Source organism: Hemitrygon akajei, chromosome 14 (genome assembly GCF_048418815.1).
Source record: "Hemitrygon akajei chromosome 14, sHemAka1.3, whole genome shotgun sequence".
In the NCBI taxonomy this organism is placed as follows: domain Eukaryota; kingdom Metazoa; phylum Chordata; class Chondrichthyes; order Myliobatiformes; family Dasyatidae; genus Hemitrygon; species Hemitrygon akajei.
In genome coordinates, this window is record NC_133137.1 from 14,885,447 (window position 1) to 14,913,425 (window position 27,979).

The 27,979-nt window shown below is 41.2% G+C and overlaps 1 protein-coding gene across 2 annotated transcripts; it reads right to left on the reverse strand.

The window, feature by feature from the left end:
- Positions 1–515: 515 nt before the first annotated feature.
- Positions 516–27,940, reverse strand: cfap73 (cilia and flagella associated protein 73). Of its 2 annotated transcripts, none has more exons than XM_073065504.1 (7): positions 27,258–27,940; positions 18,603–18,708; positions 10,890–10,994; positions 7,120–7,320; positions 6,321–6,542; positions 3,798–3,953; positions 516–3,662 (listed from the first exon to the last, which is right to left on the reverse strand). In XM_073065504.1, exons 2-7 carry the CDS (start codon positions 18,702–18,704, stop codon positions 3,597–3,599), a joined length of 852 nt encoding a protein of 283 aa, XP_072921605.1. In that variant the 5' UTR covers positions 18,705–18,708; positions 27,258–27,940; the 3' UTR covers positions 516–3,596. The 2 variants fall into 2 exon arrangements, with proteins under 2 accessions (XP_072921605.1, XP_072921604.1); XM_073065503.1 differs by lacking the exon at positions 27,258–27,940 and adding an exon at positions 26,463–26,564.
- Positions 27,941–27,979: the final 39 nt, after the last annotated feature.

The following is a 27,979-nucleotide window of genomic DNA, read 5'->3' on the forward strand; positions in this document are numbered from 1 at the left end:
GTGATTCAAATAGATTCCATTCCCTCTGATGTGCAAATTTCTGCACTTTCTATAACTGACAGTCCATTCTGATTGGATCCTTGGAATAGACAGTGAAACCCTGAGATCCTGCTCCATATTTTAATAATTAGAATGAAATATTCCAGCCTCATGACAATAATTGTAATCAGTATAAAGCAATGCACTTGTGTGAGCAGGATTTATCTTTTGAGCTATACTTACAGAACAGTACAGTAGTGGATAGGGGATTCCATCCACGATATACTGATTCAGTAATACAATTACTTGTAAAATCTATATGGTTGATGCAGAATGAGTGTAATTGTGATCATCTTAAAAAGTCTGATGGCATTCATCCTGGTCACTTGCATATTTTTGAGTAAAAGTTTTAAATATTACAGAAGGATTTCTGTTCTTCCTTTACGCTGAGAGATCTGAATTGTAAAATCATGCATTTTTAGCTGACCATAATAGTAAAATAAAGAATGAAAATAATGCTGAAAGTAATTTGGCAATTTCAACAAAACCTGTTTATTGTGGTTAAAACATGGTATCAGACATCTTCAAACTGATTGTGCATGAAGAGTTATCAGTACCGTACAAGAATATGACAGCTTATTACCACTGGTAATTGAGAATAACTCATCTGATGGTGGCTGAAGAGGAAATGCTGGTTGACTAATGACATATGCTAAAGTTGTTTTTCATCTACCAAGATACAGAGACATACTTATTGACTATTTCATCCAATGGCTTTCATCTGCAATAAAGAAGCATTCCATTGATGTCAGCTTAAGTTTAGTACTTAAATCCACAACTGAGATTGCTACCAGTTTACCATGTTGATTTCAACATTCACATTATTTTAATCATAACAATTTTGTTTAATGTCTTTCATCACCCAGCCTTTTCATCAAATAATAACACACCAGTTACATAACCTCTGAAATATTATATTGCAAAGATGATAGTGAAGGAATCCACTTTTAGCTAAAATTTAAAGTTCTTGGAGTATGTAAAAGCTGTTATATGATTGTCCCAAGTTTTCAGAAGTTACTGAGGAGAGCTATGGAAAGTTTCAAGAATGCTTTTGCGTTTTTTTTTCTCTGATTTGTTCGATGGCTATTATTTTTGCACAGTTCTATACCTGTCAGTGTGAAGCGGAGAGAGAGGAAGTTTGTCAGTCTGGTGGGTGCAAAGGATGTTAGGCATGGTGGGGGTGGAGCACTGTAGGAGGGGTGTGGGACAGGTGGCACAATATGTCATTTTTGCAATCAATATAGTTGCCTCTTAGTCTGGTAGCCTTGATGAGGGGAAATAAAAGCCCTGCAAGCCCTACATCGTATAATCAGGAATTACTTCAACAAGCAAAAAGAAGCTTGTGTCACTTCATACAACTAAAGTGAACTCCATGCAGAGTGCATACCAAGTCCAGTTTGCTAAATCTATTGCGCTAACTGCCATTATAGGATTTTCACTAATCTTCATGTGGAATGTGCCCATTCTAAGATAATAAGACCAAAACTGCGCCATCAATTTTTGAATTATTTTGCTGTGATAATTATACATTACTATCAAAAACCATTTCAGATAAATTTACTTGTAATATTAAACATTTGCTATTTCCAAAACATTTACCTTTTTCAGATATCTATCCAGCTCCATTCTGATAGCAACAATTAACTTACCTCCACTGCACTGACAATTCATTCAAAACTCTAAAACACACTTGTGTGTAAAATAAAATTGTTTATCACTTTTAGTTCTTTTAATCCCTTAGCTCTTAGGCTTTCTAGCAAAATAAACTGTTTCTCTCCATCTACTCTAACTATACCTTTCATAATTTTATATACCACCTCACAGATTCCTGTTATTCCAAGGGTATGACTTTAGCTTTTTCCCTCTATCCACATAATCAAAGTCTCCCATCACTGGAATTGTCTGCACTCCCTCCAAAACTTTCACATTCTATTCTAAAATGCATTAGAACTGGACATAATTCTTCAGCTGTGGCTAAACCAGTATTGATCGTGACAAATTCCCTTGCTCTTTATGCACAGAACTGTTTTACCAAGATGCAGCCTGGATTAGGGGGCAAATGCTTTAGCAAGAGGTTGAAGAAGCTTGGGTTGTTTTGTCTGGAGCATTGCAAGCTGAGGGGAAGGACTGACAGAAGTTCACTCGTGGGTATGTATTTAAGATGAAAGAGAGAAGTTCAAAGGAGATGTGCAGGCCAGATATTTTATACAAAGAGTGGAGGGTGCCTGGAATGTGCTGCTGGGGTCTTGGTGGAGACTATAGATACAGACTTTTTTTAACTTTTAGTAGTAAATACTTTTTTAAAATTTATATGATTCTATATAAAAATGTGGATTTTTACTATGTTCAAAATCACTTTCCTTGCCTTGGCACTTCCAATGAACTATGCCCATTATTTGATTTCTGTCGTAACTCCTTCATATGATGCCTTTCGATCTAGTTTGTTTCTCATTTTCCTACCAAAGCACAAGACTTCAGAATTTTCTGCATTAAATTTCATCTGGATATACATGTTTGCTCTGGCTTGTCCTTTTATTCTTCGCTGTTCAGGTTTCATGTTATTTGCAAATTTGGAATTGTGTCGTACAAATACAATTCCAAATCATTTACATTAGGAAGTGCATTGATCTTAAGTGTCTGACCCTTCAAGAGCTCCTCTGACAATTTCTTCCTGTCTGGGAGAATAGCTTTTCCACACTAATCTGTTCCTGATACTAAGCTGGTTTTCTATCCGTGCTGCTACAGCCCCTTTTATTGGATGACCTTCAAAGCCGACTACGCAGCACCTTGTCAAATGTCGATTTATACCTCAGCAACCATATTTCACTGACTCTTTCTGTTCCAGCACCAAAAACTTATTAGTTACACATAACTTGTCTTTAACAGATCCATGTTGACTTTCTCTAATGAAGCCACACTTGATTGCGAATTCCCTCCCTGACTTGTTTCAAGAATTTTTTCCATCACTAGGATCAAACTTATTTCCAGTGTTTGCAGCCTCTTGTGTTTCACTTGATCACACACTCTTGTTGCAATTCCAATGCAGTACCGACGAAGGGTCTCGGCCCGAAACGTCGACAGTGCTTCTCCCTATAGATGCTGCCTGGCCTGCTGTGTTCCACCAGCATTTTGTATGTATTGTTGTTTGAATTTCCAGCATCTGCAGATTTCCTCGTGTTTGCTAGTTACACATAACTTGTCTTTAACAGATCCATGCTGACTTTCTCTCATGAAGCCACACTTGATTGCGAATTCCCTCCCTGACTTGTTTCAAGAACTTTTTCCATCACTGAGGTTAAACTGACTGATATATAGTACTGGTTTAAGCGGCCCCATTTTGCAGCACAGCTGACACAAGCTGTAGATCTTACAAAGATGTGAACACTGGAGAAATACATTCAGTGATAGTTTGAGTTTTACCTATATGTCCTTTAAATACAAAAACTTCAATTTATTTTCAATTATAGACATATGTAAAACTTGATTTTTCATTCTGTAGTATTTTCTAACCAATAACAGTTTAAAATAATTTGCAATTTACTGCAACTGAAGGTGAGCTAACTGTTTTCCATTCTCTTGAAATCCTGCATTATCTCCCTTAATTGCATAATGTATTCTTGTACCTGGAAAAAAAATCCAAAAACAATTAGTAACTTTGTGCCAAATTGCATTCAAAAGTTTTTACCTATATACAGCACATCTCAAGGTTTGCATTCAGAATAGAAATAAACACGACCTTAAAGTAATAGACAACTTACTACGGTAAGCTGTGCATCTGTGTCTTCTGTAACAGTGTCAATATCCATGTCTATGTTCTTTACATGTGTATAAAGGTTAAAAATGGCCATTTTTATCATGCCCAAGTCAAGCGTTCTTTTTGCTGCTGTATTTTGGATATGTACCCATGTGGATTCCTGTATAATTAGAAAACAGTACAATTATTTATTTTCATCGAACATAGAACAGTACAGCACAGTACAGGCCCTTCGGCCCACAACATTGTGCCAACCCTTAAACCCTGCCTCCCATATAACCCCCCCACCTTAAATTCCTCCGTATACCTGTCTAGTAGTCTCTTAAATTTCACTAGTGTATCTGCCTCCACCACTGACTCAGGCAGTGCATTCCACACACCAACCACTCTCTGAGGAAAAAACCTTCCTCTAATATCCCCCTTGAACTTCCCACCCCTTACCATAAAGCCATGACCTCTTGTATTGAGCAGTGGTGCCCTGGGGAAAAGGCGCTGGCTGTCCATTCTATTAAGTCCATTCTAGATATTCCTCTTAATATCTTGTATACCTCTATCATGTCTCTTCTCATCCTCCACACAATTCACCACACAACTATACTATTCAAAAGAAACATATTTTTGTCTATGGAGCCTTAATCTCCTAAAATGTCTTTTTGTTAATATTGGCCCATGTTTTGTGGTCAATGCTAAACAAGTGAAGCTCGAAGATTTGCTCACAGACTGTCCCCAGGATTTGGCAAGGCCACCTGCAGTAACATGAGATCAGGGATTCCTGCCTGAAAAGTTCAGCATACTATTAATCCACCGAAATGAAGAACCTTTATTAAAATACCAAAAGGCCAAACTAGTGAACGTAACAAACAAACTCCTCTAGGGCTTCCAGCCAGGTACAGGTACTGATTATAGCCGACGTTTCAAAGACAAACTCTGCCACCTTCATCTGGAATGATGTCTAGGCATGTCCAGTCCGGTGGTATTTATACCCTGTAGTCCATCCCCCACTGAGTGGTAAGTCCTTATCCAATCAGCTTTCCGCTCTCCCACCTCGTTTGCTACTTTCACCCTGCTGTTAGTGGGGAACCACACAAGTTACTGTATATTGGCAGGGAACAATGACTTCTAAGTTACTATTTAACATATTTGTTTTGTGTGACTTGAGCACCTCCATATGGAGCAGGCAGACTGCCGCACAGCAAAATGTGGGTGAACGGAACTTCGTTCCAGCTTTTTCTGAAACCCTGGCATATGTGGTTCACCTCATCTTCACTGAGCACACCTCAGTGAAGAGAGCAACGTACCACAAAATCACAGGCATATGATATCTGGTTGCTTTATGGCTAGGCTGGTGTGCCGCAAGTCCTTTTGTAACGCACCATCATGTAACAATTATTTGGAAGCTCCCACGTAATACTACCCTAATTCATTGTGTCCTTTTAGATTAAATCGTTGCTGAAAATAATTTTTATTAGTACTTGCTCTATACTCATATAACCAGACTTTAAAGTGAGATATAACTTTTTATAAATAAGCTTTTGGTTCCTTGACCAAGTTACCAGCTCAGATTTTTGTATTAATTATTAAGATTTATTTTCCTGACCGTTACCAATACACCTGAGTGAAACTAGGCAGTTAATTTTACCAACACTAAAGCACACTAGTCTGTCTTCCTAGCAATAAATCTCACTTATACACATAGTGTACCTGAGTAAAATTAAGCATATGAATTTTATAAAAATAATTAATCAGTAAAATAGTAAATATTAAATTTACACAGGAGTATATGCAGGGAATTTAAATTAATACCTTATTGTTATGTGCAAGGGTGCATATGGATCCATAATCATATTAGACTTTAATTATTGTGGGAGGCGGGGAACTGTGTACGTTTAGCAAAGTTGCATCACGGCCTGGTATGGGAACACCAATGTCTTTGAACGGAAAATCCTACAAAAGGTAGTGGATTCGACCCAGTACATCATTGGTGAAGCCCTCCCAACCACTGAGAACATCTGCTTAAATGTTGTCGTAGGAAAGCAGCATCCATCATCAAAGATCCTCACCACCCTGCTGCCATCAGGTAGAAGGTACAAGAACCACAGGACTCACACCACCAGGTTCAAGAACAGTTACTAGCCCTCAACCATCAGGCCCTCAAATAAAAGGGGATAGCTAAACTCACCAATCAAGATGTTCTTGAGCCAATGATCTCACTTTGAGAACTCTTTGTCTTGTTATTTCATGTTGTCGTTATTTTTATTGCTATTTATTTATATTTGCATTTGCACAGCTTCTTGTCTTCTATGCTCTAATTGATCTTCCACTGATCCTCTTTACAGTTACTATTCTATAGATTTGCTGAGTATGCTTACAGGAAAAAAGAATCTCAGGGTTGTATGTGGTGATAAGAAAATTTACTTTGAACTTTGACTTGCACATCCCTCTGAGTCTAATTAGCAGGTATTCACCACTAGCAGTTCAGTTAGCCAAAATCTAGGATATCAAGTCTTGGTCCCCAGGTGACACATACCCATTTTAAGGTTTTAGACTTGGCTGCTTCCAGAGAAATTTTCAGCGCTGCCAGCTTATTCTGGTATTTCATATTTTCATTGCTTTTCTCTGTTATGAAGTTATTAAGATCCATCTTAATTGTCTTCATGATTTCTTGGTTTCCCTGGTATTTTTGTAAGAGCGTATCATATGCATGAAACAAAGCCTCAAAACGATGATTCACCATCTGGATATTCTGAAACTTGAAGAGAATTGGAATACAAATACAAACAGAATTGGAAACAGTTTTTTGAGAGAAAAAAAAAGAAAATGTCATTATTAAAATAATTGAACACTGCTGTTTTCATCTTCTGTATTAATTCTGACTGCTTTCAACATCCTTGGTAATGTTCAAGAAGATCCCCATCCACCTTTCTATTGATTTCAAAATGCTTTCTATCATCAACAAAGCCTTCAGCAACTTGGGCTCTTTTGCAACTCCTCCCCTCCCCCCCCCCCCAAGTTTAACTGCACTCCGACAACTGAGACTTTATTCTTGAAGAAAACTAACTTGTTTTTCTCCCTTTCTCAGTCCTGACTTAAGGTGTTGCCTGCCTGAAGTGCTGAGTGTTTTTTTTTGTTTTTATGAACAGAATCCACCCCTTTCACACAGCCTTCAGTACCTGTACCTCTAGCACCACCTTTTAGCCTCAGTGAAAACTTTGAGAATTTAAATACATTGGGTGCGCTAATGAAACACAAGATTCTATTCCAAAAGTAGTCCACTTGAATTACAACATGTATTTATATAAGTGTACAGCATTACTCTTTTCAGTTACCTCACTTGATACTTTTATTACTTTCTCCAAATATTTTGGATAAATGGTGTAAGCCTCCACTTTCTTCTTTAGGTCTTCTCTCTTCCTGATCAGCAAATCCTGTTCGTATTGTAGTTTCAGAATATCTTTGTCTTTTTGTTTTATTAGTTCGGTTTCAGTAACTCGTTTACTCTTAGCTCTCATTTTTTTGGCATCATTCTCCTTGGGAGGGAACAGGAATAAAATCATGAACATTAATATGCTGATTATTTTGTCTATAAGTATATATTTTGAGTAGGTTGTATTCTCTTGCAAGACAAATAATTCATATCTATGACTCGGGCCATTGATAGTCATAAAGTCAAAGAGTCATAGAAAAGTACAGCACAGAAACAGGCCCTTTGGCCCATGCTGAATCATTGAAACTTGCCTAATCCCATTGACCTGCACCAGGACCACAGCCCTCCATACCCCAAGCATCCCAGTACCTACCCAAACTTGTCTTAATCATTGAAATCGAGCTCGTATGCACCACTTGCGCTGGCATCTCATCCCACACTCTCACGACCCTCTAAGTGAAGATGTCTCCCCTCATGATCCCCTTAGGTGTTTCACCTTTCACTCTTAACCCATGACTCTGGTTGTAGTCCCACACAGCCTAAGTGGAAAAGGCCTGCTTGCATTTTTCCTATCTGTACCACTCATAATTTTGTCCTTTCTCAACTATTATACTCAGCTTATTCTTTCAGCTGAGCATACTCGAGTTAGTCCCCTTCTCCAGTGATGCTCTAATGGCGTATTTCTAGCAACTATTTACACACAATGCTACCAAACTGCACGTTGCCACACGCAACTTGGCATCGTCAGGTCCATAAGTGTGGACGGAAACGTCTCAGATGGATCAGGCCAAAATCAAGTCTTTGACATTAGCTCACAGCTCTCTCTGGAACGTCTGTTTGGCAGCCTAACCTCACTGAATTACAAAAATGCAGAGATAAATATTGGGAAACTCCACACAAATATTCAAATCAGAAATTATGCTGAAAGCAAGATACGTCTTTGGGAAATAACGTGGAAGGAAACTGAGCACCCAAAAGGAAACACTGGTGGAATACAGACAATGCCCAAGGCCAGAATTAAATCCAGGCCACTGGAAGTGTAAGGCAGCAGCTGTACTAGCTGTGCCAGTGTACGGCACCAATGTTCTGCTGCCCTCGAGTAAAGATTTCCTTATTGTTCCCACCACAAACAGTAAGCTATTTTGTCTAAAATTCTCCTACATCTCCCTTCCTAAAAATAGGAGGAATTCCTGGTCCTGTGGTATTAGCTCTTTTCCTAAGTAAGTTTTATATTTACCTGACAATGCCTCTGTTAATATTTCCCTAAGTTCCTTCAATGTACAATCTGAACCAAGGATTTTATTCTTTTGCATCTTGCCTTTGCAAATATCTTAACAGCTCTTTTTAATCCTGTCCCTAGTGCTCCTCCCCACCTACATATTGTTAGTTTCCCTGGTAAACAATGAGGCAGAGTAGTTATTTAATACTTCTGAAGTTTCACTGTCACCATCAACTTGTTCATCATCTGATGGTCCCTATTTTCCTTTTGCTGTTTCTGCTCGCTAGAGTATGTTCCATGATAGATACTTTATTTTGAAACCTTTTCCCTTCCCTTTGTCATCTTCTTTCCTAAATCTTATTGTCAGCCTTCCTTTCAAGTCCAAAGTTAACAAATTTCACAACACATGCCGGTGATAATAAACATAATTCTGATTCAGAAGTTCAAAGTGATTCCTTTTTGTTTAATTTTACCCTAGCATTAATTTATCTAGTTTTCATTTTTAGTTTGTTAGTCTTTAAAATGCAATACATTTTCCCTAAACCTTTTTGATAGTCTTTTCAAATATTTCCCATTGCTGTTCTAGCTTTCTCAATAATTACATTAATATTCTGTGGAATATCCCCGAAGTTCAAAGTATAAAGTTCATTTATTATCGAAGTATGTATACATTATACTTGAGATTCGTCTCCTTACAGGCAGCCACTAAACAAAGAAACCCAAGAGATCCCATTAAAAAAAAGACTGTCAAATACTCAATGTATAGACGGAAAAAAAGCTAAGTATCAAACATTAAAAGTAAGCAAATGGCATTCAGAATGAAAGCGAGACCACAGACATGAAGCCAGAGCAGTCCGCAGCCTCAGTTCAGTGCAGAGCTGAGTAAACGTCACAGAGCAGCGAGCAAAACTGGTCTGACCCTCGCCTCTGGCCCTGACGCCCTGCCTTTTCAGTCAGGCCCAGCATTTAAATGGTCTGAACATCAGGCCGTTCCTCACTCTAGTACCATTGATCGATTCTTTCTTATAGTTTAGCTCAATTCTTATGGTTTATGTTAGGACCGAAAGAAGCTGCAGAATGTTGTAAATCTAGTCAGCTCCATCTTGGGTTCTGGCCTGCAATGTACCCAGGACATCTTTAGGGAGCAGTGTCCCGGAAAGGCAGTGTCCATTATTAAGGACCTCCAGCACCCAGGGCATGCCCTTTTCTCACTGTTACCATCAGGTACAGAAACCTGAAGGCACACACGCAACAATTCAGGAACAGCTTCTTCCCCTCTGCCAACCGATTCCTAAATGGACATCAAATCTTTGGACACTACCTCTTTTTAAATATACAGTATTTCTGTTTTTGCACGTTTAAAAAAATCTATTTAATATGCATAATTGATTTACTTGTTTATTTACTATTATTGTTTTATTTTATTTATTATTTTTCTCTCTGCTAGATTGTGTTTCGCATTGAACTGCTGCAGCTAAGTTAACAAATTTCACATCACATGCAGGTGATAATAAACCTGAATCTGATTATCAGTTACTTTTACTACAATGCAATCTTTAATTAACACTATTACCCCATTTCTACTTCCGTCTCTGTGTTAGATCCCATAGTATTTCACCACTTGCCCTGTCCTTTATATGTTAACTGTAAGTTTCAGCTCACCCAGTATATCAGATTAATATCTTCAATTTCCCCAATATGTTTTTGAAGTTGTGCACATTGCTGTACAGATAAATTATAGTTATTAATTGTTAATTTCACAATTTTTTAAAACAGTAATTTCACGATCTAATTCTGTAGGCCCATCTGATCCCTAACAATTACCCCTATTCCTTCCCTTGGAAACTATCAGATCAATTGTTTCTTTAACTTGCTGGACTACGTTACTTTCATTGGATTCCTGCCTCCATTTTCCTACTTTACAACATCTTTAACACTTTCTCGGAACTCTTGGCCCTCTATCGTTCAGAGGTATCGCTCTTCTCTGTCCCCATATTGGTATTTTCTCTCATGAAGTTATTCTTTTCCGACCCTTCTTTCAACATGCTCTTTCAGGAGTACATTGCAGGACAGTAATCTATTTTCCCTCTGACTTTTGATCATCTCCTGCTCTACTATGGTTATCATTCTGGCAATCTCCCTACCTGCATTCATCCTAATCCTCACAATCCCCTAGATGAGAACAATGCCTGCAGGATGGCCGATTAACAACTTCTCAAAATGTAAGTAATGCACTGTGTAACTTCACTTTCAACATCACTTATTTACTTCTCCGTATTTATTATGTATTTATTTACACTTTAAACCTTGGCCACTGCCATTAACAACATAGCCCAAAGCTTGACTAATTAAGGTTTCAATTCAATTATTATTATCCACAAATATTTTTTATCTGACACCCAAAAGCCAGCTAAAATGATCCCAATGGTTTCACCAATCCAAGCACCATTTACCTTTAAGAATTTGTCAAATTTCTGTATGGACTGTTTCAGCTCCTCTTCTTTCTTCATTAGGTCCTCTCTTCTCTGCTTCAAGATTTTGCATTTCACTTGGAACTCCTGCAAAGGAAGCAGGGTTTAATAAAACTAAACATATACAGTAAGTTCTCAGAATACTAGATCTCATTTCACTGGTCAAATTTCTGGGAGAATATTTTATTCACTCTCAGTTATAAATTCCTTTTTTAATGGTTATCCCTGGAAATTAACATGCACATTAAAGAAAAGTACTTCCAGTAGCGGTAGCAGACAAATGATAAAGTTGCAATTTTCAGTTCTGTCTCAGACCCATGGGAAAAGAACTGGGCTTACACAAAATCACGTGGCAATGCATTGACACAGTGGATTTGAGAAAGACACTCTGTATCAAACCAAGGAGCTATGGTATAACGAAACTGGAATTCCAGTGCACTGTAAACTTGACTGTGTGAACCCAGGTGTTTGGAATTCTTAAGATGGATTCAAAGCAATCTTTTTTAATCAGTACAAGAAAGGCCGTACTAGATTTAGTAGGACCAGGCCAGAAATCTCCATTTCTGGGCCAACAAGAATGTCAAAGAAATTAAAGACAGAAAAAAAGGAAGCTTACGTTATGCACTTAGAATTTAATATTGCTGTTAAGGTGCTAGAGTTAGGAGCTACAGAAATTCAATAAAAGAAGAAAATAAGAACGCAAGGAGTTAAAAAATAGTGGCAGCTGTTGTCAAGGAAAGAGAAGAATATGTCCCATTAAGAGACTTAAATAATAGTCTGTGTGTAGAGGTAGAAGGAATGTATGGTTTGAGATTTACACCTTGTATATGTCTTCCAAAGACTGACATTAATGAAGGTATGGTGTGATGGGGGGGGGGGGGGGATTGAGAGAGGTAGGGGATGAGTGTGGGGGAGTGAGTGAGAGAGGGGGTGAGTGAAGGAGTGTGATTGAGGGGGTAGGGAGAGAGAGGGGAGAGGGAGAGAGATTCATTCATTTATTAAGATGCTAGATCTCTCTCTCTCTCTCAATAAATGGATGAATCACCAAGCCTAAATAAAATGCATTAAAAAAAAACAATGGAGTAAACAGCACAGGAGTTGATGATTGGTCTTCAGTTTGTAAAATGGTGACCATGAGACATTCACATATGTAACCAGTCAACACTAAGACAATGGGTTTGGCTTGCATCAAACCAGGCAATATGGCCTCGAAAAAATTCATTATTCAGTTCTTAATTCGGATCTAAAGTTCCATAAGATCTGGGGACCTTTTATCGAGTACTTTCATAACCTTCCCCTTGACTAGGGTTTTTTCTTTTCTTTTTTTTTCTTCTTTTCGGTCCCTTGCTTTCAGTTCCCTTTTTTTTTCTGGTAGCAGGCATTATTATCCTCTGTTGCTAAGTGTATTCACAGTCTGGGAGTTTGACTGTCCTGACCTATACTCTTTATATTGTGTTGTGGTCGGTCTAGAGTTGTTGTTTTTTTTCTTGTGTTGTGGGGCTTGGGGAGGACATTAAGCTTACTTGTCTTTAATTTAGGTGCTTTTTTGTTAAATTCTCTTCCTTTGTAGCATATTGTTATTGTACGCTTAATTTTGCACTGTATTAATGCTCCTCATTGGGATTTGGGGTTTTTAATTTGTAAAATGTTTTGAAAAACTAATAAAAAAGTTTTTTTAAAAAACAAAAAAAAAACAAAAAACCAGGCAATATGGCTGATGTTGTCACTTAACACATCAAAAATGGCCATAGGTATAGGCAATCAACACCTAATCTATTGGTATTTTGATGTCTGGCTCTCTGTCTTCAGAAGTTTTCAGAATATCTATGTCAACAGGGATATTTGAACATTCAATGGTATCACCCACTGTAGATATGTAATTAGAAGGAAGCATTGTCAATCCAAAATATTTAAGTAAACTATGTCATCGTGACTGCTGAGATTGTATTAAATCACCTGCTGTTATCTTTGATCTTAATGGTATAAAATGTGATGTACTTTTGTGATTGTGAGCCTCTACTTTAAGTGCCTCCAAGAGATTATGTATTTGTTGTGGTGAATAACGACTCCCATATCACCAGCTTCAGCATCTCTCAATGACTTCGACACAGTCACAACAAGGATGAACGCTCTGGGCAGCTGGAAGATAATCGAAAATTGGAAAGATGGGCACAGTGGCCAATTGAATTTTAAGTGTGAGGTGATGCACCTGAGGAGGAAAAACAAAGCAACAGAATAAATGATAAGAAATGTATTGGAATGGAGAGAACTTGGATGGAAATATCCATGGGAGAAATGCATAAGAAGGCACAGAGCATGCTTGCGTTTTTAGCTGAGGCACAAGAGAAAGCAAGGAGGTCATAATGAAACTGACAGCTGGAGCTCTGTTTACGTTTCTGGTCACTAGAGCAACCAGAAAGACGGAAAAGCATTACAGGGTGTACAGAACAAACATATTGGCAAGTTATCAGGCCGGATGATTGAGGCGGGGCTGAACAGTATAGGGTTGCTATCTTTGGAACAAGAGGTATGATTTAACAGGCTTTTGTGTAAAATTATAAGAGACCTGGACAGAGAGAACATGCAAACTCCGAGAAGCACCAGAGGTCAGGATTGAAACCAAATCACTGAGGTGTAAGGCAGCAATTCTACTAACTGCACTGCTGTGCTAGTCATACAATCATCATCATTATGTGCTGTGCCGTATGATGTAGGCGATCATGGTCCCATGACCATGACTGTTCTTGGTAAATATCTCCACGGTGGTTTGCCACTGCCTTTTTCTGGCCAGTATCTTTACAAGAGGGGCGATCCCAGCCATTATACTCTTCAGAGATGGCCTGCCTGGCGTCAGTGGTCGCATAACCAGGACTTGTGATATGCACCAGCTGCTCATACAATCATCCACCACGGGCTCTCGTAGCTTCAAGTTACCCTATTCAGGGGCGAAGCAGGTGCTACAGTTTGCCCAAGGGCCAGTGGAAGGAAGAAGTGCCTTACACCTCCTTTAGTAGAGCCATATCTCTATCCCGCCACCCAAATAATGTTGAATAATAAGCCCTACATCCCAACTGGTCCATGCCAACCACAGCATCCTCCTTGCATGTGTTCCACCCATAATATTCCAAGCCCCTCTCCTCAAAGAACTTACCCAAATGCTTGTTAAATGGTACCATTGTACCCAACTCGACCACACCACTCATGATTTTATAAACTTCTATGAGGTCAGCACACATACTCCAGCACTCCCGGGAAGAAAACTATCAGTCTGGCTGACTCCCCTTATAACCCCGGCTCTCTAATCCAGTTTTGCTGCCTACACTGAACTTGTGCTGGCCCAAGAATCTTCAGTTATGCAGTGAGGTGTGTTATGGATCTGTCCCATATTGTTGGAACAACATTGGCAACCCCATCATCAGAAAGCCACCTCATGAAGAGTTTTGACAGTTCTCAAAAGATGTGGCACGTCACCTAAAAGAGGATACAAAAGAAGTTTTTCAGATAGATAAAGTGTAAAAGAGAGGTGTAAATGGATATCAGAGTGCAGGAAAATAACACTGGAGAGGCAGTAACGGGGGACAAAGAAATTTGTGGAAGAACTTAAAATAGTATTTTGTGACATACACTGCAGTATGTCAGAAAGTTGAGAGTGTCTGGGGAAAGAAGTGAGTTCAAATTCTTTCAATAAGGAGCATTCTTCTTCTTCAGCTGTCCATCGATTTTCGATGATGACTGAGGCCTGGGCAAGGTTGTATGGAAGACCTGCAGTTGCCCAAGCTGCAAGTCTCCCCCTCTCCACACCACCGATGCTGTCCAAGGGAAGGGCATTAGGACCCATGCAGCTTGGCACCGGTGTCGTCGCAGAGCAATGTGTGGTTAAGTGCCTTGCTCGAGGACACAAACACGCAGCTTCAGCTGAGGCTTGAACTAGCGACCTTCAGATAACTAGACCGATGCCTTAACCATTTGGCCACGCGCCACGCTTGGGAAACTGAAAGGTCTGAAGGGCCTGCTCCAGCTGCTCTGGGGGCAGATCTGGGACTTGGTCCGGTTCAGGATGCTTTTGGCTTGCTTCTATTTTTTGCGTGATGTGTGGGTTTCTCTCTCTCCCCTTCGCTGAACAGTGGGTTTTGGTCCTCTTTTTAATTGGATTGTTCAATTTCTTGCTATGTGGCTGCCTGTAGGCAAACAAATTTCAAGGTATATAATTTATATATTCTTTGATAATAAATGTGCTTTGAATTTTGAATCTTTGAATCATAAATAAGTAACCTGGATCAGATGGACTACACCCCAGGGTTCCAAAAGAGGTAGCTGAAGAGATTGTGGGGTTGTTGGTAATAATCTTTTAAGAATCACTAGATTCAGGAACGGTTCTGGAAGACTGGAAAATTGCAAATGTCTCTCCACTCTTTAAGAAGGGAGGGAAGCAGAAGAAAGGAAATGATAGGATAGTTAGCCTGACTTCAGTGGTTGGGAAGATGTTGGTGTTGATTGTTAAGGACGTGGTCTCAGGGTACTTGCAGGCACATGATCAAATAGGTCAAAGTTAGCATGGGTTCCCTAAGGGGGAATCTTACCTGACAAATCTGTAGGAATTCTTTGAAAGAAAAATCGGGCAGCATAGACAAAGGAGAGTCAGTGGGTGTTGTTCACATGAATTTTCAGAAGGCCTTTGACAAGCTGCTGCACATGAGGCTGCTTAACAAAATAAGAGTGCACGGCATTACAGGAAAAATACTAGCATGGATAGAAAATTAGTTGTTTGGAAGAAGGCAAAGAGTGGGAATAAAGAACGCCTTTTCTGGTTGGCAACAAGGGGTTATTGGTGTTCCACAAGGGATGGTGTTGGGACTGTCTCTTTTCATGTTAAATGTCAATGATTTTGATGACGGAATAGATGGCTTTGTGGCCAAGTTTGTAGACGATGCAAAGATAGGTGGAGGGGTATGTAGGGTTGAGGAAACAGGGAGACTGCAGATGGTCTTAGACAGATTGGGAGAATGGACAAAGAACTGGCAGATGGAATATAGTGTAGAAAAGTGTATGGCCATGCACTTTGGTAGAAGAAATAAAGGTACAGACTACTTTCCAAAAGGGGAAAATATTTAAATGCAAAGGGACTTGGGAGTTCTCATGCAGGATTCCCTAGAGCAGGGGTTCGCAGCCTGGGGTTCACTGACTCCTCGCTTACTGGTAAGGCTCCGTGGCATAAAAAAGGTTGGGAAATCCTGCCCTAGAGGGCTAACTTGCAGGTTGAGCTGGTGGTAAGGAAGGAAAATTCAATGTTAGCATTCACTTTAAGAGGACTAAAACAATAAAAGTGAAGATGTAATGCTGAGGCTTTATAAGGCATTAGTAAGACCACACTTGAGAGTATTGTGAGCAGTTTTGGGACCCTTATCTAAGAAAAGATGTGCTGGCATTAGAGAGGTCTAGAGAAGGTTGACAAGAATTATTCCAGGAATGAAACGGTTAACATATGAGGAACATTTGACGGCTCTGGGAGAAGGCAGGAGAATGGGCATTGAGAGGGATAATAAACCAGCCATGATGGAACAAAAGAGCAGACTCGATGGGCCAAATGGCCTAATTCTGCTCCTATGGCTTATGGTCTAAATCACATCTTTTAATCTTCTACAAAGAAATATTGATAATTAAGGGGCATGATTGTTTTTTCTTAGTAATAGACAATTTTGGAAGAAAGGGCAAAACATTTCAATGTTCCAAACTGAAGATACGATCTGATCTTCTCCCAGCAGAACATGGTTACTCTACTATTACTTTCTTTGATGCCACACATAACTTTAAGGTCACCATTTCAAAAGACGATTGTATTTGTGCTACTCAGTGATGCTGTGATTCAATCACATCACTCTTCACAAGGTTCTTACAGTAAATATCAGTATGATTTCAAATACATTAATGCACAACCACACGGCTTAAACTCCTAGGTCTGAATAGTAACCTTCATATTGTGTTCAATGGTGATGTAGATTTAACGATGAAGAGAACAGATATTACAGAATTAAACTACATCACAGCATACAAGAATATGATTATATAAATTGGAGGAATTATGCCTTTTTTAAAAACACTGCTAATTTACTGAATGATACATAATAAAATACTAGCTAATTCTCAATCAAAACGAAAGATTAATCAGTAAATTAAACCTTTCAGCTATTAGTTTATAAGTGGAATAATGAATGTGTTCCACTTCCAGAATTCCATTTATAAGCTAACTTAGGAATACTCTGTGGCTACGTCCACACTAGACCGGATAATTTTGAAATTGCTGGTTTCATGTAAAAACGATAGGTGTCCACACTAGGTGTTTTAAAAAATATCTCTGTCCACTTTAAAACGGATATTTCGGCAAATCTCCTCACACTGCGCATGCGCAGGACACAACTACCGAAAACAAGTGACATGTTTGGTGTCAAATCTCACCGTGAAAGACTTGGTGCACGTTTGTCTAGTTACAAAGAACAGTACAGCACAATACAGGCCATTCGGCCCACAATGTTGTGCCGACCCTTAAACCCTGCCTCCCATATAACCCTCCACCTTAAATTCCTCCATATACCTGTCTAGTAGTCTCTTAAATTACAGACTAGAAAAACTTAAACGACAGACATCTGTTGGCTCTCGCGCAGGAGGATTCAAAACTAAAAAAAATACTGGAGCATATGGAGGCAACCGACAGAGTTCATGGACAGTATGACCCGGCTGATGACGAACATTGGAAAACTGACTAACTCTGTTACATTAATAAAGCCCCTTGTTAAATGTATAAAACATGTCTGCATCAGTGTTATCTTGTATTTCCATACAATGTTACATTAGGCTGTTACACATCTATTGTCAGAGAAGTACTTGCATAAATAGGTAAACCACCTTCATACGAGCAAGGACAGAAAACAGGGCAAGGTGAGTATACTTTTTTTATTCAGTAAGTTATGGGTCAAAGTATTTGGTGAGCACTTTTCTAATTCTTCTGGCTTCAGTCTCGTTGCCGTCTGTTCTGAAATTGTTAGGTTGCGTTCAAGAAAACAATGAAATAGCGCGCTGCCGCCAGCATCTGTTCCACACATCATGACAGCGTTTTCAGAAGTCTCCGATTACCCCGTCCACACTGCTCTGGCCAATCCAGTATTTTCAAAATTACACACTCTGGAGAGCGTTTCTGAAAATCTCCGTTTTCGGGGACAAAAACGCCGTTTTAGTGTGGACAGAGGGTAAAAATGAAGAGGAAAAACTTCAGTTATGGATTTATCCGGTGTAGCGTGGACGTAGCCTGCAACACACACAAGATGCTAGAGGAACTCAGCTGCTGGGCTGGCTGAGTTCCTCCAGCATTTTGTGTGCGTTGCTTTGGATTTCTGGCATACACAGATTTTCTCATGTTTGGAATATTGTGGAATAAAGCAGGTCTCAAAGGTATAAATGGCAGTGCTGCTTAATAAAATATGATAGATGTATTGATTATAGATATCAAAATGAGTGATCTGGATTACAGACTATGTGACATGGAGCACTTTCCAACTTGTGCACAGCTTCCTTTGTGAGGTAGGACAATGGCTCTTTCGGGAGAAACGTTAAAGCAAATAATGCAAATCACATCTGTATGTTTATTCTCTGAACCCATATTTATATGTTTAACTTTGAACCTTTGTCATATTGGTTATTTACCTCTTTTTGGTTTGCAAGATCCGCTTCTACTTCAGCTAATTCTCGTCTTTTCTCCAATAACTGCATTGCACTTGTTGCAAATATGGTTGCTTGGCTTGGCATTTCACTTTAAAAGATAAACAGAAGCTTTATTTAAGTTTAATTTTACTTGTTGCCATATTTGATCCACACATTATTTTTATATCTGCAATATGCTAATTACTCCTCACTCTCAACCTCACATCACACGATCGTACATGCTACAGAGATCATGAAAGACAAAGTCGAGTTTATTGTCATACACACCTGTATGCACAGGTGCAATGAAAAAACTTACTTACAGCACCATCTCAGACCCACAGCACCAGACAAGAAACACTCACAACAAAACATAAACATAAATTACACACATTTTTACAACAATTTAATTAGAACAAAAAAAATCTATTGGATGCAAAAGTCCATTTTATCCTCATATAAATGATTGTAATGAAATCTTCAATGGATGGGTTAGTGGGTAGTTTAAATGACTGGCAAAGAATACAGTGGGATTTAGGTCAGTTTTGGGCAACGAAATGGCAGATGGAGTTTAACCCGGCCAAATTTGATGTGTTGCATTTTGAGAGATCAGATATACAGAGACAGTACATTGTTAATGGAAAGACCCTTAACACTACTGACGTGCAAAGGGATCTTGTGGTCAAGTCCATTTGTATAATCCAAGTGAGTAAGTATTTTGCGTCCTCAATGCCAGAAATTCGAGAGACGGGGGACCGATGTGAATGTAGTGTTATGATACCAGCCCCCTCCTTTGTGAGAATCGCAAGAGCCCTAGTGAAGGGGGGGGGGGGGGGGTCAATGACCCAAGAGAAGAGAGAGACGTGCTGAATACCGCGTTCCACCGGGATGCAGAATAAGGCGACCTTGACTATTGTCTCATGAAGACCACGTGTAAAGCCCTCGGGCAAAGTGGGCTGGTTGAGAGAGAGATTGACACCTGCGATCCCATAAGGAAGTATAAAGGAGGGTCTGGGGGGGGGGACCCCTTCAGACGCACCAAGGAGACACGATAGCGATCCCGTCGTAGCGGGAAGCCATTTTGAAGGAAGCCACGTGCATTAGATTCCGAATCTGGAGTCTGTGGCTGGAATCACGGACAACCGCTTTTAACTAACAACAGGGAAGCCTGCTCCCCTGATTCCACGGCTTCGCTTCATAAGGACCTGTGGTGAACTAGATATACCTGTCTGACTGCTCCTGTGGCTCCTCCCACAGACCCTGCTGACTGCTCCTGTGGCTCCTCCCACAGACCCCTGTATAAAGGCGACTGTGGTCTGCTGCTCTCCCTCATTTTCCCAGGATGTAGTGTTGTTCTTCCAGTCAATAAAAGCCGATATCTCACTTCCTAAGTCTCAGCGTGAGTTATTGATGGTGCATCAGGACCCGGGCAAGTGTTCCTTTTCTCACCAATCTCTCTCTCTCTCTCTCCAACACGGGAAACCCAGCGGTTCCCAAAAGGCTGAAGCCTGCAGACTTCTGAATGACTTTTATATTTCCAAATGGACAATATATTATCCCCTAGACAACGATAGAGCTTATTTCTGATTGATTATTACTATACCTGCGCTTTAGATTGAGTATTGACGACGTATGTTATCTGAATGTTTGTATTAACCTTACTTTTGTGCCGCTTTATAAATAAAAACGTTTGAAAATGGTACCATCAGACTTCAGCGGACCTCCCTATCTTTGCTGGTAAGTGATCCAGTTACGGGATACGTAACAGTAGTCACTAGTTCCAAGAAGGTGCTTAGGAAGCTGAAAGGTCTGAAGGCAGATAAGTCACTTGTACCAGATGGCCTACACCCCAGGATTCTGAAAAAGGACTAAAGAGATTAGGGAGGCATTAGAAGTGATCCTTCAGGAATGACTAGATTCTGGTAGTGAATACGGTTATGCAGGTTGGTTTAAGGACTGAATGGCTGTTCTTGAAGCTGGTTGGTATGAGTCTTCAGGCTTTTGTACCTCCTGCAACAAAAGTAGTTGCGAGAAGATGGTACAGCCTCAATAGTGGTGATCACTGATGATATGAGTTGTCTTCTGCAGATACTTCTGCTTTGATCTTGTCAGCTGTGACCAGAAGTCCTTCAGCAGCATCCAATACAACCCAGTGGACTTTGCAATCAATTGAAATCACAGCCATGACTTTGTCTTCATTTTCAGTAACCTGCTGATTCACAAGTTTGAACAGAGCATCTGCCTGAACAAGTTTCTGGGCTGACATGTAACACATTTCAAAATTCCTAGCTTAATAACATTGTCACCCATCTTCAAAGACAGTGGAATGCCTTTCTTGGACCCAGAGATGGCCAGCAATGCATTGTGATCAGTAAGCAAACTGAATCTTCTGCTAAAAGCATCTGGTGGAATTTCTCCACCACAAGGATGATTCCCAGTCTTCCTTCTTGATTTGTCCAGATGTCCTTTGTGCTGCTGTCAGTGATCGGGCTGCATGCAGGAGTTTTTTCTGGAACCATCAGGTAAGACATAGGATATGACAGCTCTACCCCATAGTTGAATGCATCCATTGTGATGATGATTGGCAGCTCTGGGTTGATGTGGATGACAGTAAATTCTTCACCTGATCAAAAGCCTCTTAGCATTGTTTGGATCATTTCCATGTGCTACCCTTGTTGAGCAGGGCATTGAATGACTCCATCAGCAGGTACGTTGCTGGAGGAATGCTGAGTAATGACTGATAATGCCCAAAAATGATTGTAAGGTGCTAACATCTGATGGTGGAGGCATTTTTAAGATAGTAGCCATGTTTTCGGGATCTGGGCGATGACCATGTTCATCTATGACATATATGTCAAACTCAAGGCCCGCGGGCCAAATCCGGCCCGCGGTGGAATTATCTTTGGCCCGCGAGATAATATCTAATTACTATTAAAGCTGGCCCCAGTAATCGAAGCGCCTATGGCGTATGATATGGCTAATGCTGAGTTTATTCAGGTACCAGGTTTTCAGGGTTTTTAGTGTTTATTCGGCAGTCTTGCTCGGCAGTCTTCTTCATAAGAAACGGAATTTGTAAAGTGCAACACTTTGTAGTTATAGCAGAGACTGAGACACATGAGAGCAGGCTGAAAAAACGGAGGCAACGAAAGCTGCATTCGCACGCGTCCGACTGATCCGGCCCGCATGAAGCTGCATTTTGCTCAATCCGGCCCGTGGCCTAAAATGAGTTTGACACCCCTGATCTATGATGAATCCCAGATACTTGATTGAAGAGGTCAGAAGGCTGCATTATTCTACCAAAATCTTAGAGTTTGTTCAGAATGCGGTCCAGGCATTGGTCTAGTTCTGTCCCATCCAGACCCGTCACCATGATATTGTCAAGGTAAGTGGCAACACCATCAACCCCACTCAGCATGGTGTCAACAACTTGTTGAAAATTGGAGGGGCCACCTTTACCCTGAAAGGCAGATGGAGAAAGGAAGCAAACCCCTTATGTGATGCAATGGTGAGAGGCTCCTGTGAATTTTCTGACACTTCTAGCTGGAGGTCGGCTTCTGCCAAGTCCAACTTCACAAAGTAGCGATCACTGTTCAGTTTTACGAAGTGATCTGCTGGCAGCGGTGTGCCTCCAGAGCTGCATTGAGACCAGTTGTAAAGTGCACAACCTCACTGTGCCATTGTCTTTCTTGGTAATGACTACTGGAGTGGCCCAATGTGAGAATTTGACCAGCTTGTTGCAGGCGATCCAGCTCTTGTTCCACAATTGGTTAGCCTGAACAGTATACGGTACCGGACTTTTGGGTCAGAAGACTGGCTATGCATCTGAATGGAGATGGGATTCTGCTTGCAGTTTGCTGCAGTGATCTAAACTACATTGATACACTACCGCATAGCGCTGATGCAAGTGTTGTTCTATGGTCTCACACACTGATGGTGGTAAGATGTTGAATGATGTGATTTGATTGGCTAATGTCTTTGAACAGACCTCATCTAGAGTGATATTCTAGAGATCAAACTTGATCATCCAGGCAAAGCCAGGGATGCTCAGATCTGGCTGCTCTATGAGGTAATACACACCGCTGACTTGGATACCGTTCAGCTTCACCATTCAGTGCAGATCGCTAATCAGCTGCAAGGTTCCACCCAAAGCACTGCAGGCGGAGTGATGAGCTGTTTGGACTGGTGGAGACCCACGTATCCACCACGTGTGTTTGGAGATGATGGCGATGTCTGACTTCATATTGAGTTGTAGTTTGACCAACTAATTAATAAACACATTGATGTACTGTCTGCTGGTGACAAAGTCAACTTTGAACATGACCATTAAACTCCTCGTAGATTTTGACAGCTCTTGAGACTTCTTGCCCTTGTGCTTCACTGGCCTAGGATGGGAAAAGCCTTCTTTCTGACCACAGTGCTGGCATTTGCTCCAAATGCATTTCTGCAATTGGCAATTTCTTGCAACATGCCACGTACCACAGTTCCAACAGGATTCATTGGCTGCTTGGAGACCTGCTGAGTGATGACATCTGGGCCACTGGAAACTGCATTGACACAGTTCTGTTTGACCCAGATTTTACTCATGTTTCTGGCTGATCGAATGCTGGCATTCTCCAGTGACAGCTTGCAGTGTCTTGCTCCAGTCTGGCCGGGGGCTGCTTGCAAAAATCTGTACCGCCAAGTGCCTGAAGTCCACAAATAAAATTCAGACAATTGAACTGTTTGTCATTCAGTCATGTTACCCAGCTTGAACTTCTCGCATACGAGATGGCAACACTGGCATATGTGCTGAAGTCATCAGCGTTGTTTTTAACAAGTTTTAGGTGGTGGTAGTGGATACTGAAGAAAGACGATTGGTCTCAAAAAAATGCTTGCTAGCTGTTGGACAGTTTTGTCAAACGATAGACCATGTTTAGGCAGGATGAAGTTGAAATAATGCTCATGTTCAGCAGTTCCGAATTTTCAGAGCCGAGTACATGTCTTCCATAAGTCATCTTTACCAGCGAATTCGACCCAGAAGATATCCTTGTAATGTTTGAGCCACAATTCGAACATAACTCCCAAACCAGAAGTTGGTAATGAATGTAAGAACTGACTCACGTGAGTTCTGTTCAATGTTTGTCACTGAAGTTGTTGGAACTCAATGCTAACCTGCTGGTCAAGGTTTAGATTAACTTCAGTTGGGACCCCACAAACTGAGATTGCTGCTGTTGTAGAATTGCATGCAAGTCTGCTGAGATTGCCATGTCACTACGATACAGCAGCTCGCCACCAATTTCTTGTGCTCACTCACCAAACCCAGGAGATAGAACCCTAGCATTAAATAGACCTTTATTCAGTTAAACTAAGCAGCCAAGATAACTCAACAGTGCATCCAGAGCATAACTCTTTAAACGATTACTGAAGTACATTCGCGAGGTCCTTAGGAACAATGTCCAAACAGTGAAAATCAGCCTTGTACTGGTGTTGGTTGTCTCTTAAGCTTCCCAAATGTCTTTGCTTCTATCCCCATCCCTGGCTGCAAATTCCACACATCCACAACTCTCTGTGTAAAATACCTACAGTACCTCTAACATCTGCCCTATAATTTCCTCCAATCACTTTAAAATGATTCCCTCTTGTACTAGCACTGGGAAAAAGTTGCCAGCTGTCCACTCTATTTTACCTCTCATCATTTTATATACCTCAATCAAGTCTTCTCTCATTCTACTTCACTCCAAACAGAAAAGCCCGAGCTTGCCCAACCTAACCTCATAAGACATGTTCTTTAATCCAGGCAGTACCTTGGTAAATTGATGTCAAAATGGTTGTTGTGACGTGTCTAGTGTGTAGTGTAGTGTGTAGTGCTTGTCACTCTCACTTTCAGTTTCCACCATTGGCTAGCAGTCTTGCAAAAAGGTGAGCTGAATATGTACGTCTCTCCCCGCCAGTACACGGCCTCTCCCACAGCAAGCCTCATGTAGTGCCTCCTCGCTGGTGACACACATAAACTGAACTCCTTTCGGACTCAGGCTGAACTACAGAGGGCAGGGAGGAGGTCTGGCCCCTGCACGTGCAGCACGCAGACCCATGGTGCAAGAACATCCCCTGGTGCTCATGAACCGGATCCCCAGCTATGAGTAAACAGCCCCACTGCCTTGTGGGCAGCGTCACCAGAGATGGGAGTAAACCCAGATAGCAAATCTGGAGTGAAGCCCCTAGGGTGGTTGGACGTCACTGAACATCCTTCGGGCAGCTCCTGCAGCCAAGCTGGTGCCAAACATATGGCTTCATAAGCTTTCCTTTGGACTACACTGGTGAGCCTAGAGGGGGCTCTTGACAACTGGGCATCTCAGGATCTCCATACCTTCTGCCCAGGCTTGTGGTGATGATAATGATCACCCATTGTCCTTCGAGACGGATACCAACCATCTTGGCAAAACTCCTCTGCGCCCTCTCTAAAGCTTCCATATTCTTCCTATAATGAAGCCATCAGAACTCAACACAATATTCCAAGTGTGGTCTAACCAGGGTTTAATAGAGCTGCAACAACACCTTGTGGCTCTTGAACTGAGTCCTCAAACTAATAGAGGCTAACCCACAATTAATAATCCAATCAACTTGCAGAGCGACTTTGAGGGATCGATGGACACGGGCTGCTTTCATTGCGCAGTTCCACCAAAATCCACCTGCTGCCAATGAGGGTTGTGTTTCCTGGAAGTTTCATCTCTGTGTTGGTAAATGACAGTGATCCTCTGATCCAGGGAAGAGTCCAACAGTGTGGGACACTGTGGCGGACTGGATGATGAGCTTCCATATTGAAAGTGTGCCTATGTGGCTTTGGCAACTGTGTTGCGATGACAAGCTGGAAACTTGATAACCGTACGAGGCAGACGCCTACCTTATGGCAACAGTGATGCTGGCTGTTATCTGGCAAAGCCAGAATCCCCTTGAAGAATGCAGATAAACAGCACTCAAACCATGACCCCGTCCACCAACACAGAGCCAACATCTCCTCCACTGTCACAGACCTCAGCACATCAGACCTCCCCTCCACACCTTCCAACCCAACAGTGTCTCAGCCCCGTACTTCCCCCTTCCACCTCTTGATGCAGGGTTTCAATCCAGAATGTTGATAAATTCCTTTCACCCTACAGATTCTGTTCCATCGCCTGAGTTCCTCCGATAGATTATGGCTCCAGATTCCAGCGTCTGTCATTTCTCGTGTCTCCACCTGCCTTACCTGTCAACTGAACAAGGGTTCATGTACACGAGCCCCACCAACAACTTCGTCATAGTATTTACTGGATCTATCACGTTTGAAGCCAGGTTTAATCTTTGTATCTATCTATGACTTTAGGCCTCCCATGCTCTGAAGCTGTCATACTGTTAAGACCCCCAAAAAACGTACCCATAAATTGCCCTGACCATACCCATTGGTCATAAATACCACTCTATCATTTTGAAAGGCTGCAAATCACATGAACTTTAAAATAACACACACACACACACACACACACACACACACACACACACACACACACACACACACACACACACACACACACACACACACACACACACACACACACACACACACACACACACACACACACAAAATGCCGGAGGAACTCAGTATGTCAGGCAACATCTATGGTGGGGACAGGACTTGGCCCGACTGTTCGTCCCTCTCTACAGATGCTGCCTTAAAATCTCCAGGCATCTGAAGTATCCCGAGTGTTTTTAAACTTTAGAATAAGTCCATAAATCTAACGGTGTAATTTTAAACCCCTAACTAAAAGAAATTCGTTAAAGCCCAGTCAATACAGAAAGGCAGACTGTTGCAAAACACTCCATAAGCTTACAAAAAGTAGTTTGGCTTACACCATGAGTTTTTCTTCGAAGAAGTTTTTAAAGTAGCCTTCCATTTTTTTCCTATCTTTTTTCACTCTTTCGGGGTTTGACTAACTTTGCGACAAGTGCGTCCCACTGCAATCAGAACACTGGCCCGCACCCGGCTCGGGTTACCATGGGGATCGCCCGGCTCGTTACTTGGGCAACGTGACCCGCTTCCGAGTCGCCCTCTCGTGGACAAAGGCATCGCCTGAAAGCAACTATGCGGTCAACAAGTTAATTCATGCATCGCTCGACCGCACATCATGAACTCACATCTGCTAACTGGGCCGGGCATTACTCACTTCTTGAACACTTCACCGAACGGGAGGGACACTAGCCGGGCTATTTGGACTAGGACTTGACCCCGTCCGAAATGTAAACCGCGCTGTGGTCAGAGAGCAGGAGATTCCTGCGAATACCGTAAGCCTGCGGAGACAACATTTCATTACTGTGTGAGGACTGCTGAAAGGGTCTGGGTTTGAAATTCTAACTGTCTCTCTCCGTACATACAGTTTTTGTGTGATTCTCCAGAGTGGGATTAACAATCGGTCCTGATACAGGTAATGGCAGGAACTCAGAGAGCAGAGAACCGCCGCTGTGCGTCTTTTAAAAGAGCAATCATGCTCCGCTAAGTCATCCTTGGATTTTGCCTACGATTCCATAAGTTCCTTACCTTCAATACCTTTCATTCAAAATCATTTATGCAGCCAGCTTCCTGGCACCGTGTCCTATTCAAACAGATTAAAAGTAGAGGAACAGAATGAGAAACCGGCCCCAAAATACCTGCAACAGGCGGAATATGTGTTGGAATTCCCATGATTTCACATAAAATAACCCAAAAAATACACGGCAGTTGAGCTAACAGGCATTAAACACAGATGCCTTGTGCAGGAAGGCACAGAGTCGAATGTACTTCCTAAGAAGGTTGGCGTCATTCAATGTCTGCAGTGAGATGCTGAAGATGTTCTATAGGTCAGTTGTGGAGAGCGCCCTCTTCTTTGTGGTGGCGTGTTGGGGAGGAAGCATTAAGAAGAGGGACGCCTCACGTCTTAATAAGCTGGTAAGGAAGGCGGGCTCTGTCGTGGGCAAAGTACTGGAGAGTTTAACATCGGTAGCTGAGCGAAGGGCGCTGAGTAGGCTACGGTCAATTATGGATAACTCTGAACATCCTCTACATAGCACCATCCAGAGACAGAGAAGCAGTTTCAGTGACAGATTACTATCGATGCAATGCTCCTCAGACAGGATGAAGAGGTCAATACTCCCCAATGCCATTAGGCTTTACAATTCTACCGCCAGGACTTAAGAACTTTTTAAAAGCTATTATTAATGCTTTTTGAGATGGTGATTTAGATGCATATCATATTTTTTTACTGAGTTAAGTATTGTATGTAATTAGTTTTGCTACAACAAGTGTATGGGACATTGGAAAAAAGTTGAATTTCCCCATGGGGATGAATAAAGTATCTATCTATCTATCTATCTATCTATCTATCTAAATCATT